This window comes from Nelumbo nucifera, chromosome 4 (assembly GCF_055504915.1).
Source record: "Nelumbo nucifera cultivar China Antique chromosome 4, China Antique-T2T, whole genome shotgun sequence".
Lineage (NCBI taxonomy): Eukaryota > Viridiplantae > Streptophyta > Magnoliopsida > Proteales > Nelumbonaceae > Nelumbo > Nelumbo nucifera.
The window spans coordinates 66151853-66166890 of NC_142652.1; the positions used below are offsets into that span (position 1 = coordinate 66151853).

General features: G+C 41.6%; 1 protein-coding gene and 1 long non-coding RNA gene across 2 annotated transcripts; both read right to left on the bottom strand.

Annotated features, from left to right (window-relative positions):
* Positions 1–1005: 1005 nt before the first annotated feature.
* LOC104613527 (uncharacterized) lies at positions 1006–1489 on the bottom strand. The gene is made up of 2 exons (XR_737987.3): positions 1350–1489; positions 1006–1240 (listed from the first exon to the last, which is right to left on the bottom strand). It is a non-coding gene; the product is annotated as an uncharacterized LOC104613527 (long non-coding RNA).
* Positions 1490–3823: 2334 nt separating this feature from the next.
* WRKY47 (WRKY family transcription factor) lies at positions 3824–10540 on the bottom strand. Its single transcript, XM_010281369.3, has 6 exons — positions 10208–10540; positions 9947–10018; positions 9691–9846; positions 7217–7561; positions 6596–6709; positions 3824–4962 (listed from the first exon to the last, which is right to left on the bottom strand). The coding sequence occupies exons 1-6, from the start codon at positions 10436–10438 to the stop codon at positions 4342–4344; spliced, it is 1539 nt and encodes a 512-aa protein (XP_010279671.1). The 5' UTR covers positions 10439–10540; the 3' UTR covers positions 3824–4341.
* Between the last annotated feature and the right edge of the window lie 4498 nt (positions 10541–15038).

Below are 15038 nucleotides of genomic sequence, written 5' to 3' on the forward strand. Positions count from 1 at the left end.
CTCTGGGACAAGATCAATTCTGAAACTTAAGCCTCATTTGGCATTGTTCCTACTTGTTCCTACTCCTAGAGAAATTACTATTCCGAAACAGGAATGGAATTTCTGGTTCCTGGGGAATAACACTAGTGTTTGGCAAATTGTTACTTGGGGGGCATTCTTTTTTTGGATTTTGAGAAGGGGGAAAGCTGGTCAATGGGATTTTGGTTCCCATTGACCAAGAATCCCATGTTGGGTATGCTTTTTATTGTTATTTTTTTAAGGTGGGAAAACCGCAAGTTTGAAGGTGGGAGAACCAGGATAAGCCTTTAGAGTTTAGATCATGCATGACAGTTTATTTGAATGGCTAAGACTAGTGGTTTGATCTAATCAAACTACTTAAATAAGCTAGATCAATTCAATGGCATAAACCGATACTTTTTTACAATACATTTTTTCGTTAATCTGAAGAGGAAGTTCAAACCTAATACATTTCTACAAAAAGCAAGCAAATTGCATGTCAAATAGAGATAGAAAATAAAAAATAAACAAGGGTAAAAAGCACAGCGAAATGAACTAAGCAAGGAGTGAAGGCTCTTACCTATGCGGCATAAAGAAGGTGAAGATTGATTGCAAGAAAAACAGCTGAAAAACACAACCGATCGAATGATTGTAGCCTAGTCGAAGCTCTGCAAAGGCTTGAGAGTGTGTTGGTGGTACGAAGAAGAAGAACCCAGCTAAGCCTAACTAAGGTGGCATAAATCTGAAATCTGAGATCTGAAATGTGAGAAAGCTATTATTTAGGTCTGAAATCTGAAAACCAATATGGATGCTTTCTTGCTTTTTAGAGACTCTGAAAAGATAATATTGTTTGTGTTAGAACATTTCTCCAACATCTGAAATGGTTGGATTTTACTATTTTACCCAAAAACAAAATATTTGCGTAAATTTGAATTCAAATTAAAACCCTTGTATTCATTGAAACAATAAAACAAACAAGTAAAATGCAATCAAAGTACAAAGGTGGACTTAAAAAAACACGAAAGGCATAATTCTCTCATAAACCTACAATCACAAGGAAAATAAAACCCTCAAACACAATACATTCAAAATTGGAGAAGGAACATTAGTTGTTTAGAAATTCCTTGACCAGTTCAATGGACAAACAAAAACTTCTAGGGCAAAGATTAGAGTTCTTCAATTCAATTGATGTTGGTATCATCCAAATCGTCCTCAAACAAGTTGAAGAAATCAACATCCACAACTGTATTGTTGGCATTGACAACAAAAGAGGAAACAAAAGAATAGCTGTGAGAAATCAACATCCACAAAAGAGCTATGAGTGGAGCTAGTTGGAGTTGTGAGAAATCGACCTCCCAGTATGACTTCATCTTCTCGGATATAGAGGAAACAAAAGAATAGCAATGCCATCGTCCCCCGTGGAACTGTGATCGTCTAAGGATGGCTTCATCTTCTTAGAGACAAAGGAAGCAAAAGAATAATAGTGCCATCATCACCGTGGAGCTACTTGGTGATGGCATCTTCTCTTTTCTCTGTTCAGAGATAGAGAAGAATAGCAACGTAGGATGAATGGCGCAAGGAAACAAAAGGAACAAAAGAAAAAGTAGAAAAGGATGAATGGCATAGGATGAACTAGCAACAAGAGGATCCATTTCCCATTTGAAAGGGGCATCGATGTTAGGGTTCGAAATGGGTATATTAAGAGGTAATATTGGTCATTTTCAAAATATTTAGGGGCATTTAAGACATAAGGCAGCATCTAAAATGTGTTTGAGCGCATTAAGTTACTAAGTGAGCTCTTACCATTTCAGATCTTAATTTGTGATTTAGACCTTCGAATCAGACGTTAACCAAACACATCCAACGTCTGAAAACCAAGTTTTTCAAACGTACGTCTGAAAAGTGTTTGCCACCTAAGGCTTTCTTATGGCTAAAAAGTTATGAAATTACCATTGTAATCCCACTCAACGTGTGGGGAACCTATACACGTGTTCGTTACTTAACAATGACGTCGTGGGAACCACGTGTTCCTAGTTTCTCATTCCTACAGAGCGATGTCCTAGTCACTCAAAAATAATGAGCTGGGAATGCATCATTTCCGCTCCAAAAGAACACGGAATAATCGAAAGTGTCATGCCAAATGTATTCCCGTTCCATGGGAACATTGGGAACGCGAGAAACACTCCCACATAACGATGTTAGATGGGACCGACATATCCAAGTTGGGCATTGATACTCCATGCTCCAACTCGAGATCTCTCGAGGATGTCTTGTCCCTTCAGTTCTTTGTTTGTTTTTCTCTGTTTTTCTTCTTCTGTGCTCCATCTGTTCTCTTGCTTTTCTGTGCTCCATCTGTTTTTCTTCTTCTGTGCTCCATCTGGTTTTCTTTTTTTGTTCTCCATTTGTTCTCTGTTTTTTAGTTTTTTTTTTCATTTTATGTTCTTTTGTTCTCCTTCTCCTTTTTATGTTCTTCCGTTTCCCTTCTGTTCGTTTGTTCTTTTGTTTCTCCTTGTTTCCTCCATTTCTCTCCTCTTCCTTGATTTTCTTTGTTTGCTTTCTTTCTGTGTGCTTTTTTATATGGAATTCCTGCTCAAGTCTCCTTTTTGCAAAATCACCGGTGGATTTGCCCCTTGTTTTGCCATTTCCAGCGTTTTGGACGGTAGTTTCAATTCTCTGGCGTCCTAGATGGCCGTGATATTGCTCCTACGTCCTGGATGGCAGTTTCAATTCTTTGGCTTTTCATATGGCAGTTACAGTTTTTCGGCATTATGGATGGACGTTACAATTCTCCGGCGTTGTAGATGGGTGTTACAGTTCTCCGGTGTTCTTTGGATGGCAGCTTGCAGTCAACAGTTCTTCGGTGTGTTGGCAATTACAGATGATGTCGTCTTTTGTGGTTTTTTTGGAGTGGTTGGAAGTTACAGTTCATGACTTGTGGCTATGCAACCTCCTCCTTCAGTTTTCGTTTTAGTTAGTAATTCCTCTTGTCAGTTTGCTCGTCAGTTATGGTGGTATGGAAATGTATTTATCCACTTCTGTTGGTGATGTCAAGTCACCTTGCTTTGGTTGCAGAAGTTCTTTCAATTCTCCTAAATCCATCTTTTTGTTTTGTTCTTCTTGAGAATGTATCTCTAATCTTTACTTGGCCTTGTTGGCATCTCTTTGTACCAATCTCTTGAATGAATGGAACATGATTAAAACCTTCAAAAAAAAAAAAAAAAACCGATTGAACAAACTAGTCTCTATCAAAACTAGTAGGAAATCTAATAAAAAAGGGTTTATCACCAAAATCCAATACTGGAGAATCTTCATACTTCCAAGCCTTACAAACAACTTCCTTAATCCAGCAATCTTATAACTAAGATCATGAGAACCGTAAAAATAAGTGACCAATTCCATTCTTCACTTGGGAGAGAGCATCCTCTTTAGCAGCCTGAATTGGTTCAGTTGGAGGAGGTAGACCCAGATTTGATATGGAATGCAAAAGTTCGTCATCATCCATGAGTAAAAGTAATATTAAAAAGATGAAAATTGCAGGAGAGGAGTATGATGAGAAAAAGAGTTAATTAAACAGGTGGACAAAAGAGGAGAAGATGTAGAGGGAAAGGAATTCAAAACCCTGTGTGAAGACAGGAGGTAACCCTGTTCGAAGACAGGAGATCCAGGGGTGTTTTAATAAAATGCAAACTAGAGGGTATAGCAGCCATATAGGTTTTAATAAATCCATATGCTTTAGTAAATGATCCTTTATTAAGCAAAAAACTACTGAAACTTGCAGAAATATCAATGAGTATTGCTCTATGGAGATTAGCTAAAAAGACCTAAATTTTATTGAAAAAAAAAAAGAAAAGAATATATCCGATTACACACAAAATTGTGAATATACTGTACATGGACCTTTGTTTTTAGTACTTTCTGTACATGAACATCAATGTATACTACTTGGCTTCTCCAACACAGGACAAACTCATATACTCCATCAATTCTGCATTACACCTCACTCGAAGTTTTAAAATTAAAGCATATATTAATTAAGTAACAAAACATATACCGAATTAATAACACCAACAATATATATAATCAACAAAACGAAATGCGTACTCAAATTTCAATTAACAAAGAATGCAGTTTTGTTCCTTTTTCAGCAAAACAAAGGTGAGTCCGCACTTCCGCAGAGGCGCGCGTAGGAAATCGATTAAGAGCAAATCCTCTTTGCCCGGCACCACGACCGTGTGAGACATATATGGTCTTTTTACTAGTCCTTATGTCTCTGCCAAAACATAGTAATCATGATCACACTTCAATGTGGGCAATCTGAACTTCAGTACTGTTGGTATTGTCTCTCTAGTTGGTCAAGAAAGTGGTGCAGGATTGGGGAAGTTGTGGTGATTCAGGCGATGCGCGAGCCCCAGAAGGGGAGCTATTGTTGTTGCTATTGCCGCCATTATTGCTACGGGGTGTACCTATTATGGACGAAATAGCTGCAGCTAGAGCAGCGGTGAAATTAGGATCGGTGGTTATTGCCGCAGTTACGGTCTCGACCATAGAAAGTTGTCGCTGCCCCACTTGCATTTCTGCAGGCACTAAGGGTAGTTTTGGGGGAATGTACACGGGCTGCCCGCCAAGGAGCTGTGTGCAGCCATGCAAGGGAACTGGGAAGGGTGGTGTTGTGGGAGGTGGAGCTTGTAGGAATTGCATAGAATTCAGTTTCTGAGTCAAATCGAGGGTGATCGTCGGAAAAGGTGCGGAGGCAGATAGAGTGGCCATGGTAGATGCATGGGGTAAAGGATGAAAGAAGCCGGAGGTCGCTAGGGTTTCCTTACTAGTCGTGGACCCTGAGAGTAACATGTCCACTGCTGCCGAAGTTGTGTTAGCCATTGCCGTCGCTGCTAGTGGAAGGGGGTGGCTGTGGTTTCCTTCGTAGGTTGTTATAAGAATGGACTTGTCCTCAGCACATCTTTGCACCTGTTCACAATAGAAATCACATTTTAATTATATAATGGTGCATGGTTGCTGAAATTGGCAGAAGAAGTGCGATGACATGAAGAGTTAAAAACTCTGATGATCTACTACCTGAAAGATCTCCCAAGTTCTACCTGATTTGATGACCATGGCCATCTATCTCATCCTCTGTTAATTTGTTTCATCATTTATTTTTAAAATTTATATGCAAAGAGCACTTTCATGAGTTCATCCATGGATTCTGGTTAGTAATTAAGAGAAGATATCAATGGGAGGTAGTGACCAACACTACATCCAATATCTATATACAATACATTATAGCACAGAGACGATTAAATGGCTCTCCCTACGATTTTTACCAAAGATGCATAATTTAATTCAAGATGTGAGGTTCATATCCTCCCTACTTCTAACTTGCTTCCGATTCCTGAAACTCCTACCACTTCGTTTCTCCAAGATTCTCTCTCCTATCTCTTCTCGTATTTAACACTCTTCCATCCCAAAAACTGCTCCGCAATCCTCTGCTGGTTCAATGATATCATGCTAATTCATTCAGTTGTGATTTGACATTTAGTAGGTAAAGAAATCATCGAGAAATACACGATATTTAACGAGTTGGTATGTGCCATCAGAGGAATACTCTCCCCACTAGCCAATAGAGAATTCGGAGCCCCCAAAAACCTAACCTCTCATATTGTTTCTTTTATTCTCATTTTCTTATTAAATATTCATGCAATCTTTGTCCAATGTCCACCCATTACAGGACCGGCTTTCCTATGTATGGGTAGCCTTCGGAATAGTGTTGTTTTCTAATTGATCAAGTTAGTCAATTAGCTCAAATATAACAAATCAAAATAAGTAATTAAAAATCAGAACTAATTTAATGTCTTAAATCCGAGAATAAAAAATGATCAGCTTAAATGCTTCCAGATTTATTGCTTGGATAATGAGACTCAAAACAAAATATTTACCACATAAATTTCCCATATGAGTTCGGGGCCGTTCCATGTGTATTATAGAAGAGAGCCCTTCTAACTCCAAGCTCCAATTTAGAACTGATCCAACGATTGATGGAGATTTTATGTCTTTTCCAATTTTACATTGATCCCCTTCATTGCATCCGAACACTTCCCTTTGACTCAGTTTTGGAAGGAGTACAAATATATAAAATGCAAATACATATAAAATAATACAAAATATAAAATTTTGTACTCTACAAATTTGTATTTGTACTCTTTTCAAACTCAGCCTTTAAAACTAAAACCATTATTCAAATTGTGAAAAGGCAATAGGATCCATTTTATTTGTTTTCTGTTAAGAACTTATATGCTTTCAGTTACTTAATTTTTTGTTATATATATATATATAGTGATTTTTAAATTAAAATAAAACTAATAGATTTTGCTCTATAAAATATTTGTGAATTAAGGACAGTTTGTAATGGATTTAAATTGCCTTTAACAACAAAACAAAGGGGGCTGTGCAAAACCAAAAAATCAACTAATCGAGAGATACAAATTTGCGAAAACATGGAAGTGGAGCCATGCGTTCGAAAAATCAGAAAAAAAAAATCCATTTTTATGAGTTTGATAATATATCATTTTACTTAGGAGACAAGAAAAGAGAAATTAATTACCTGCTTACGAACTGGACATCCAACTGCCATGGTGCAGCGGTAGTAGGCGCGTGGACAAGGGTTACCCTTCGCCATCTTTTGACCATATTTCCTCCATTGACACCCATCGCTGATCTGATCCAAACAATTTAAACTGTTCGTAATCTAATAGATAATAATAAAGGTAAAGTGCTAAAACCTTTCCTGAACTTTCTGACATAATTGCAATAAGTATACTACCTTTGAATACTCTAAAAAAGAGGCATTAAAATGTTTAAAATATTTATTTTTTAAATTTTTTTTCATATAAATCACTAGTCCAAACCTTTTCAATCTTTTTATTGAAATTGAATTATTTTTTAAATTTGTCCTTTATATCAATCATTCAAAGATGAAATTGCAACTTTAATTCTCTATTTTTTTTTATTGTTTATAAAGTTTGTATTATTTTTTTCTGAAAAATGATTGCAGTTTATATTAATATTTTAGACATTTTTATGTCTTTTGTTAAAGGATTTAAAGAGAGGGCAACTGTATCAAAAGTTTAGAAGAAATGATTGCAATTACCAACACCCTTCAATAAAGGTTTCAGCAATTTACCCTAATACCACTAGGAAAAAATGAAGATGGGGCTTAGCTTACCAAGGGCGCGTCAGATCGTGCTCGTACCGAGACTCTGGCCTTTCGACAAGGCACCTCAGAAACTTGCTCCACACCCTTGGCCTTGGCCAACTCGGGACTCTTTTGGCCACCCCAACTCTGCGGTGTTTGCTCAGGACCATCGTCAATCGACTGTCTTTTCTTGGAGATCTGATTGGTGTCATGAACATGATCGCGTTTATTGCTAGTTGGAGAAGGCAACTGTTCTTGGGTCTCTTCGTCGTCGGAATGCAGCTGCTCATCAAGGTCTAGTGCACCAGATGGACCAGGGTCCATGAACTGCTGGGCGGACAATGTGGAACTTGACATGCCATTTCTATCGTCCCTCTAAACAAGAACCAAAGAGTCTCTCGTTAACGAGATTCATCAACAATATAACCAAGTACAGGGAGAAAAAAAGGTTGTAAACTTGAAATAAAGAACACTTATTTCTCAACCAGAATTAAAGCTTATTAAATACTTGGATATAAGTGTATATCACATTAACTGAAGTACATCCCAAATAAATACGATGTAGTATATAGTGTAACTATGACTACTCTAAAAATTGATAGAATAATTGAGTGGTGATTCATTAATTCATATATACATGATAGATCCAACAGGAACTTCAGAGACAAACAGATTCAAAAGGAGATTTATTCATTTACATGAATGCATGCACTCTCTCATAATCTGAACAATCTCAACAGGAGCTTCATAACTTCAATTTTGTTTAAGAAACACTTATACAAAATAAAGTGCATGTAAATGGTTGGTGTTTTGTTGCAAATCAAACAGTACAACATGGAACATGTTAGATAGTTTTGTATGCCCTTAGCTTCAATCAGAATAATGTACTTTATGAGTTTATTGTAAATGAATAAAAGTGCATATTTGATTCATGTTCCCTTGGTATGTTTCTGTGTAATACCCTTAAACTGGACACTTAATGAGATGCGTGTTAGTTTAGAATGTTCACAGCCAATGGATCGGTCTGGGGAGACTTATCCTGACAAGGCTGACACTGTAGTGCCACCAAGCCGGTTGGGGTGGCCTGTCTCAGCTGCCAGGGTGAGACCCTAAGCACATACAGTGTAGGATTAATTGAATCTATGAACTGGACCAGATTTCCAGTATTGCCCTGGACCTTGGAGATTGATGGGCAAAACTGGAAAGTTACACCCGACCCCTAGACTCGATTATGATACTGCACTAGGTATCGGATCGGGCTGTCTTTGATGTACCAATCAGTGAGATCCTTAGCGGGGGTCAAAACCTGGGTATGTTGGGACAGTCCGAGAATTCATCTGAGTGGGTGATCATAGTGACAGGATCAGCCCCTTTGTCGGACAAAGGTAATGATCGGGGATGCACTCTCACTGATGGAAACCAAGACTGCCGGCAGCCGATTTCAACCGTTGAGATTTGTTTTGCAAATTATGTTTTATATGAGATATAAAAGTATATATTATGGTTTCTAAAATGTTTGCAAAAATGTTTTAATTCCCAGGATCCATATAAGTAGAGAGTGCAACACTGTTCCTTGCAGCCGAGGGAGAGGTCCTCTCTTGCCGGGCAGTGTATGATCATTATGGGCTGAGAGGTTAAGTGTAAGACCATTGAGGATAATGCCTGATAGGCTAATCTTGCATCTGCCCACAGTCCCTGGGTATTGTTACAAGGTGGCTTGGCCCAGGGACCACTTAGGGTAAGTGATGGGCCCATAGAGCCCATTCGATGGGTTTCAGGAGGTGCACTGTCTTTAACAATGTATTTGGCCAGGCTTTATAACAAAGGCTGGGCCGAACCCATGTGGCTGATGTATAGATCAATGCTTGGGTTTTAGGGGGTGCACTGTCTTCAACAGGAGCATCATAACTTCAATTTTGTTTAAAAAACACTTATACAAAATAAAGTGCATGTAAATGGTTGGTGTTTTGCTGCAAATCAAACAGTACAACAGGGAACAGACACAGTACGAGCTATTTATATACTTAAAAAGTATAACTAAAACTTATATAGCACATATTGAAATAGAGATAAATCAATATTAGTTAGAAATAATGTATAGAAACAAATACTGTATAGACTGCATGTGCACGTATAAGAATCAAGTTAATTATCTACAAGTACGGGTTCCAAACTATTAATTAATTAATTAGGCTAGCTCTTGCATGCCTCTTTATTAAAGCAAACCAGACATAGTTTGGAATCCTAGTTACTAATATAATATAAAATACGTGGAAACCATGTCTGATGATTTTGATGGAAACTGTTCAGGTGTTAAATGGAAAGTTAATTGGATTTTAAAAAGGCTAGATGAAGCACAACTTTCCAAAAAGAGGATTAATTGCTCGTTGTATGTTTATGGATAGATAAACTCTTCCTTTTTAAATGGGAATTTGTACAATCTATCGCATCCAACTTACTCACAGTTGTTGCTTACTAGATGAGAGATCGATGGTCAAACTAACCTGCTCATCATGTTCATTCTCACGTTTCTGTCGTTGCATCACCAATAGTAGTTGCGTCTGTAAAGCACTATAGTTCTTTGTTATCTGATCCAGCATGCTTCTAAGTTTCCTGTTCTCCTCGATCAAACGGTCCCGTTCCACTTGAAGTGTGCTCAACTACATTAATCCAAAGCAAAGCCTTCGAAATATTTAAAAATAAATAAATAAACGAAATGAATCAAGATCTCACGAATCACCTTGTAAAATAAAACCTTACCTGGATTTTAGGTTTTTCTTCTGTAAGAGATCGTTCAGTTCCAGAATTCAGGGTAAGAAGATTCAATCCAGTCTGCAAAAGATAAACCGGTGTTAAAATTAATTCTCAACAAAAAAAGTTAAAAGAATTGGGCGCAACATACCTCTATTAATATTTCTAAGTTATAACAGAAAGCCAGGAATCTTGAATCATATACACCATAGTTGGAGTGAAGTCAAAATGTGCAGTAAGGAAGGAAAATTTTATAATTCAAGCACTTACTTTCACTCCTGGCTCTGTCCGAGCCAAGACATCCCTCTTCTCCTGGTCCTGGAGACAACCATTGGATGATCTAGAAGCTTCAACTCGTCGATGATGATCAGAGAAAAAATCCATCTCTTTGATGGTGTGCTTCCGATCGACGGAATTATCGGTTACGTTATCGTCGCCGCCGGGAATTTTCCGAACAAATTTACCGGGGTGTAAGAGAGTCATTTCCAGTCCCTTTTCCATAAGAAAGGGGAAAAGAGAAGATGAGTAGAGAGGTTTTCAACTCTTTGCTGGTCTGGTAGCGGTAGAAGTAGAACGAACGATTGAGAAAATAAAAGAGACGAGAAGGTGAACGAAGACCAGCCGTTTCGTGTTTTGGCTAGAAAGATGACGTCACGTTACATTGCAAGGTTGACAGCTGGCAGATTTTTGGAGGGGGAAAGAAGCGGCACCACGCGAATCGGGGAGTAGGAAAAATGGATCTCCGTTTCGTTCCGTCAACGGGACGGTGAGTCCGCCGTTATTTATAGCGTGATCCTGGTGATGGAGTCATGGAGAAGCGGTAATAACTTTCCACGTAGGCGTCGCCTCTGGTCAACACATTTGACGGCACGGCTCTTCGACGGTGGATGGAATAGGGGTCCCACAGGTGAAATTACCTAATCCCACTGACGGTGCGGCAACGATACGTCAGTTAATGAGCCACGTCATCGGAGATAAAAGAAGACAAGACCGTCGCGGGAGAATTGAGATCTGCTGCTCACATAGCGCGCCTCACACCGATTTTACAGTCACATCTCACTCTCTTTATAGATATAAGTACGAGAAATATTCTTAATATACGGTTAGGACATGCTATGAGATCGGTATGAGACGCGCTCAATAAGGAGCAGATCTGCATAGGGGTTCGGGCTCAAAATACACGTCATTCAGTGAATCATGCTCACAAACGAGCTTTCTATTTTCTTCCGATTGCGGTAACATAAAACATTGAGGAACAGTCTCGAAAATTGAAATTCATTCAATTGAAAAAAAAAATAGTATAGGCCAAAAAATAAATAGAAAAACAAAAAATAAAATGAAAGGTATAGGGATCATCAAATTAGATGTTCCCGAGCTACTTGCAAGGTACGCTCAGTGACAGCATGATTTTTTTTCCTGATTATATTGAATCTCGTTCTATGATTTTGCCTAGTTTAATAATTGGGTCAGGTTCAGCTGTTGCTGTTTCCAATTGATTCAGATCTGAATCAATCATAATTAATAATATATATATATATTGTATTTTTTGTTATATTTCATATTAAAAGAATGAATTTAATAGATATTATATAAGATAATTTTAGTTAAGAATTGATGGTGCGCAATCCGGCCGATTCTAACTGTCAACGATCTTGCTTCGGGCTGGAGTAAAAGGTGCCTGAAACGGAGGAAAAGCGAGTAATCTCCGGGGAAGAACCCGGTGAGAGTGCTCCGAAGCTCAAGTTAGTATTTCCTCAAAGGCAAGATAAAAGACCAGATGGCGCAAAGTTATCACATACCTCTCTTCTTGGGGGCAAGGGGGCCTTTTATACCAACTTCGCGCACTCACTCCCAAGCTCCTGTCAGGTCGGGTATCATTACCTCTGCACTTCTACCAGTTTGGGTGTCATCACCTCTGCTGGGGCAGAACCGCCACTGCTCTCTTTGTCGGAGCCGTCTTTGTAACTAGAGGCGGTGGTGGCAGGTGGCCGTTGAAGGGCGACTGTCAAGCGTCAGATCCTAAGTCAATCAGGTGCACCGCCTCAGGATACGGACTCCTTTGGTGTCAGGTACGGTACGGTTGTTCAGTTCGGCAACTTGGAGACGAAGTGCTGGAGTGGTGTGCGAGGAGAAGTCTTGAGTTCGGATAGAGGTGTGGCCCGAACTGCCCTGGGGCGGGCCAGTTCGGGTTGTTGCCCTTTGCGCTCCTCGTAAGGCTCGGGGTCAAAGGGAGAGTTCGGGCTCCTTTTGGGGAGCTCAGACCGCTGGTTCCTCCTTTTGGAGCTTGCACCTGGGGCGTACTGTCATGCCGAGCTGTTGCCTCTGCCACGTGTTGAGTGGTTACAAGGTCAGGCCAAATCTTCCTTCATTAATTGCCCCCCACTCCTCGCGCTAAGGGGCTCGCCCTGGCGCGGGGAGTTTGCGAGGTGGCGGGTGGATTTGACCCGTACTTCGAACTAGTTTGACTGATAGCGTGAAGTGCGCATTTGCCGGGAGTTTTCCGGGTTTCTTGAGCGCCAAAAAGTCAAGAAAACGTGCCAATCCGTCTATAAATGCTGAAAGACGTGACAGCGCGCACTTAATTCAAAATTTAAAAAACGTGCCGCTGGGAGACATGACAGTGGGCGCTATTTCAAATTTGAAAAATGCGTTGTTGCCGCCTTTAATGCGGGGAGACGTGCGCTGGCTCTGCTTCAGTTTCAAAAGATATGCGGCCAGTCACGTCTCGGTCTTAGGAGACGTGCGGTCAGCGCGATCGTGGGCCGTTGGATTTGCCTCGATCAGAACCGTCGGTTTTTGGTCACTTATGGGTATAAATAGTGGGGGACCCTAGTCGCTTTTCATTGCCATTCTCCTGCGTTTTTCTTCTTGAGCTCGCGTCCAAGTTTTAGCTCGCGTCCAAGTTTTTAACTCGTGTCCAAGTTTCCGTAGTCCGTTTGCCTTTTTACCGGGTGAGTCTACTTTCTTCCTGGTATCCTTTTCCTCCCAATGTCTAGCTCAGATAGCTCAGACAGCTCTTCGAGGGGGTCAGATGCAGGTTCTACGAACCGAGCTGTATCCCCCAACAGCCTTAGTGACCCGAGGTAGAGCCCGAGCTCGAGGAAGAGTTCGAACCTGTAGGCCAAGTTGCCTCGGGTAGTTTGGCGTCCTCCTCCCGTCGAGGTCAGACGTTAGACAAGTTTGGGCCCACGACCATGACGCCTGAGGGGCTTTACTCCCTTATCACCCAGTTCAACTTGCCTAGGGAGTACACTTACTTTATACCTTCGGGCAACTTCCCTTGGGAACACGGTCCCGATGAGATCATGATATTCCGGGAGCAGCTCGTCGCTAGGTTGCGCCTACCTGTCCACCCCCTTATCGTCGAGGTTATGAACTACTTCGGCATTACCGTCGGCCAGCTTCACCTGAATTCTATTCGTAACTTGGTGGGGACTATCTCCCTCTTTTGCGAACAGATCTTGCCTTTAGACCTGGAGATCTTTTCTTCTATTCTAACGCTTAAGAAGCAAGCGGGTCCCCTCCCCGGGCGTAGGCGGGCGTACTACCTGTCTCCTCGCCTGGGGTTCAAATTTTTACACGATCTTCCTAACAAGGTCCCAACGTGGAAACGGGACTACTTCGGGGTGCGAAGTGCAATGGGGTGGCCGTTCCAAACCGGGTGGGGGATGGCTGCCCCCAATGCCGGTGTCACGCTTGATAGGGAGACGGCGAAGGGCCTCTGAGAATGGGCACGGCTTGGGCTAAAATGCCACCATTATCTGACGGAGGCCAAGCTCATCGAGGCCGGTCTGAGTTCGGATAGGTTCCTTGCTCAGAGGCTTGCCTTTTGTTTTGCTTTCCATTTTTTTTTTCGTTTTCCGGATGCTGAGCTCTTTTTGCAGGTGCGATGGACGCAGAGAAGACTCACGGTGGGAACCTTTTCCATGTCATGAAGAGGAGGAAGCGAGTCGCCAAGCGGACTCGTGCCAAAATGCCCCGAGATGCGGAGTCCGAGGTACCGGGCTACCCGTCAGTGGATCCGCCTAGGGAGCCCGAGATGGCCCCTCCCGTACAAGAAGCGGCAGGGGCCCCTTACGCCGAGGCTGCTTATACGGGGGCTCCTGCTTACACTGAGTCTGCTTATACGCGAGCTGGGCCTTCAGGCTCAGGAGGCCAAGGCGAGTTCATGAGCATGTTGTCGTCGAACCACGCTCTTCAAAAAAGTAGGGAGGCCGTTTACCCTGAGGAGGTCGTGGTGTGGACCGAGCTTCCTTTTAACAATGTAGCCGTGCGTGCTACCTCTCACGTCATGGTGGTAAGTCAACGACTTCTTGTCGGGCTCCTTGTCATTACCTTTCTTGCTATTGCTCTTTTGAACATTCGTTATTTTTTCTTTTGGTAGGTGAATTCCTCTATCCATGCCTTGGCGGCCCAAGCGGAAAGGAGCTCGCGGCGGGCACGAGCTGCCGAAGACGCTTTCCGCGCTGTCGAGGTGCCTTCTCGGGCTGCTAAAGCGGCTTCTCGCGCTGCACAAGCCCGGCTGGCGAGGTCTCAGAGAGACACCGAGGCCATGGGAGTGGTGGTGAAGCATATGGCGGACCTGAGGCTGGACTTGCAGCATCAGGTTGAATACCTTCAAGAGGATATTAGGGAGAGGACAGAGATCTTTTCTCAGGGCATCAAGGATGCCAAGAAGAAGGCCGTCGATGAATATATCGTCTCGTCGCGCTTTGACGACCTGATGCTGGGCTCGTACAGAAGGGGCTTTAAACTGAGCCGGTGGATGATCCGGAATACGTACCCCGAGCTCGATATTAGCGCCATAACCACTTCGCGCATTACTCGGGAGATGGCCAACGCTGCTGACGGTGAACCAGATTCTGAGGACGAGGCAGGACCTTCGAGTATCATTGAAGTGCCTTCTGATGGTGAAGAAGTACCTCCGGGCCTATGAGCTCGCTTCTGTTGTTTTTTTTTTCTTGGAAATGTACACAAAGTATTTTGCAATGGAATGATTTTCTTTTGGTTAAGTGTTGGTCATTATTTCATCCGAACTGACCGTATTGCCGAACTGACCATATGCCCAATCCGTTTTGCCCGGGTCACTGCACTCGTGCGG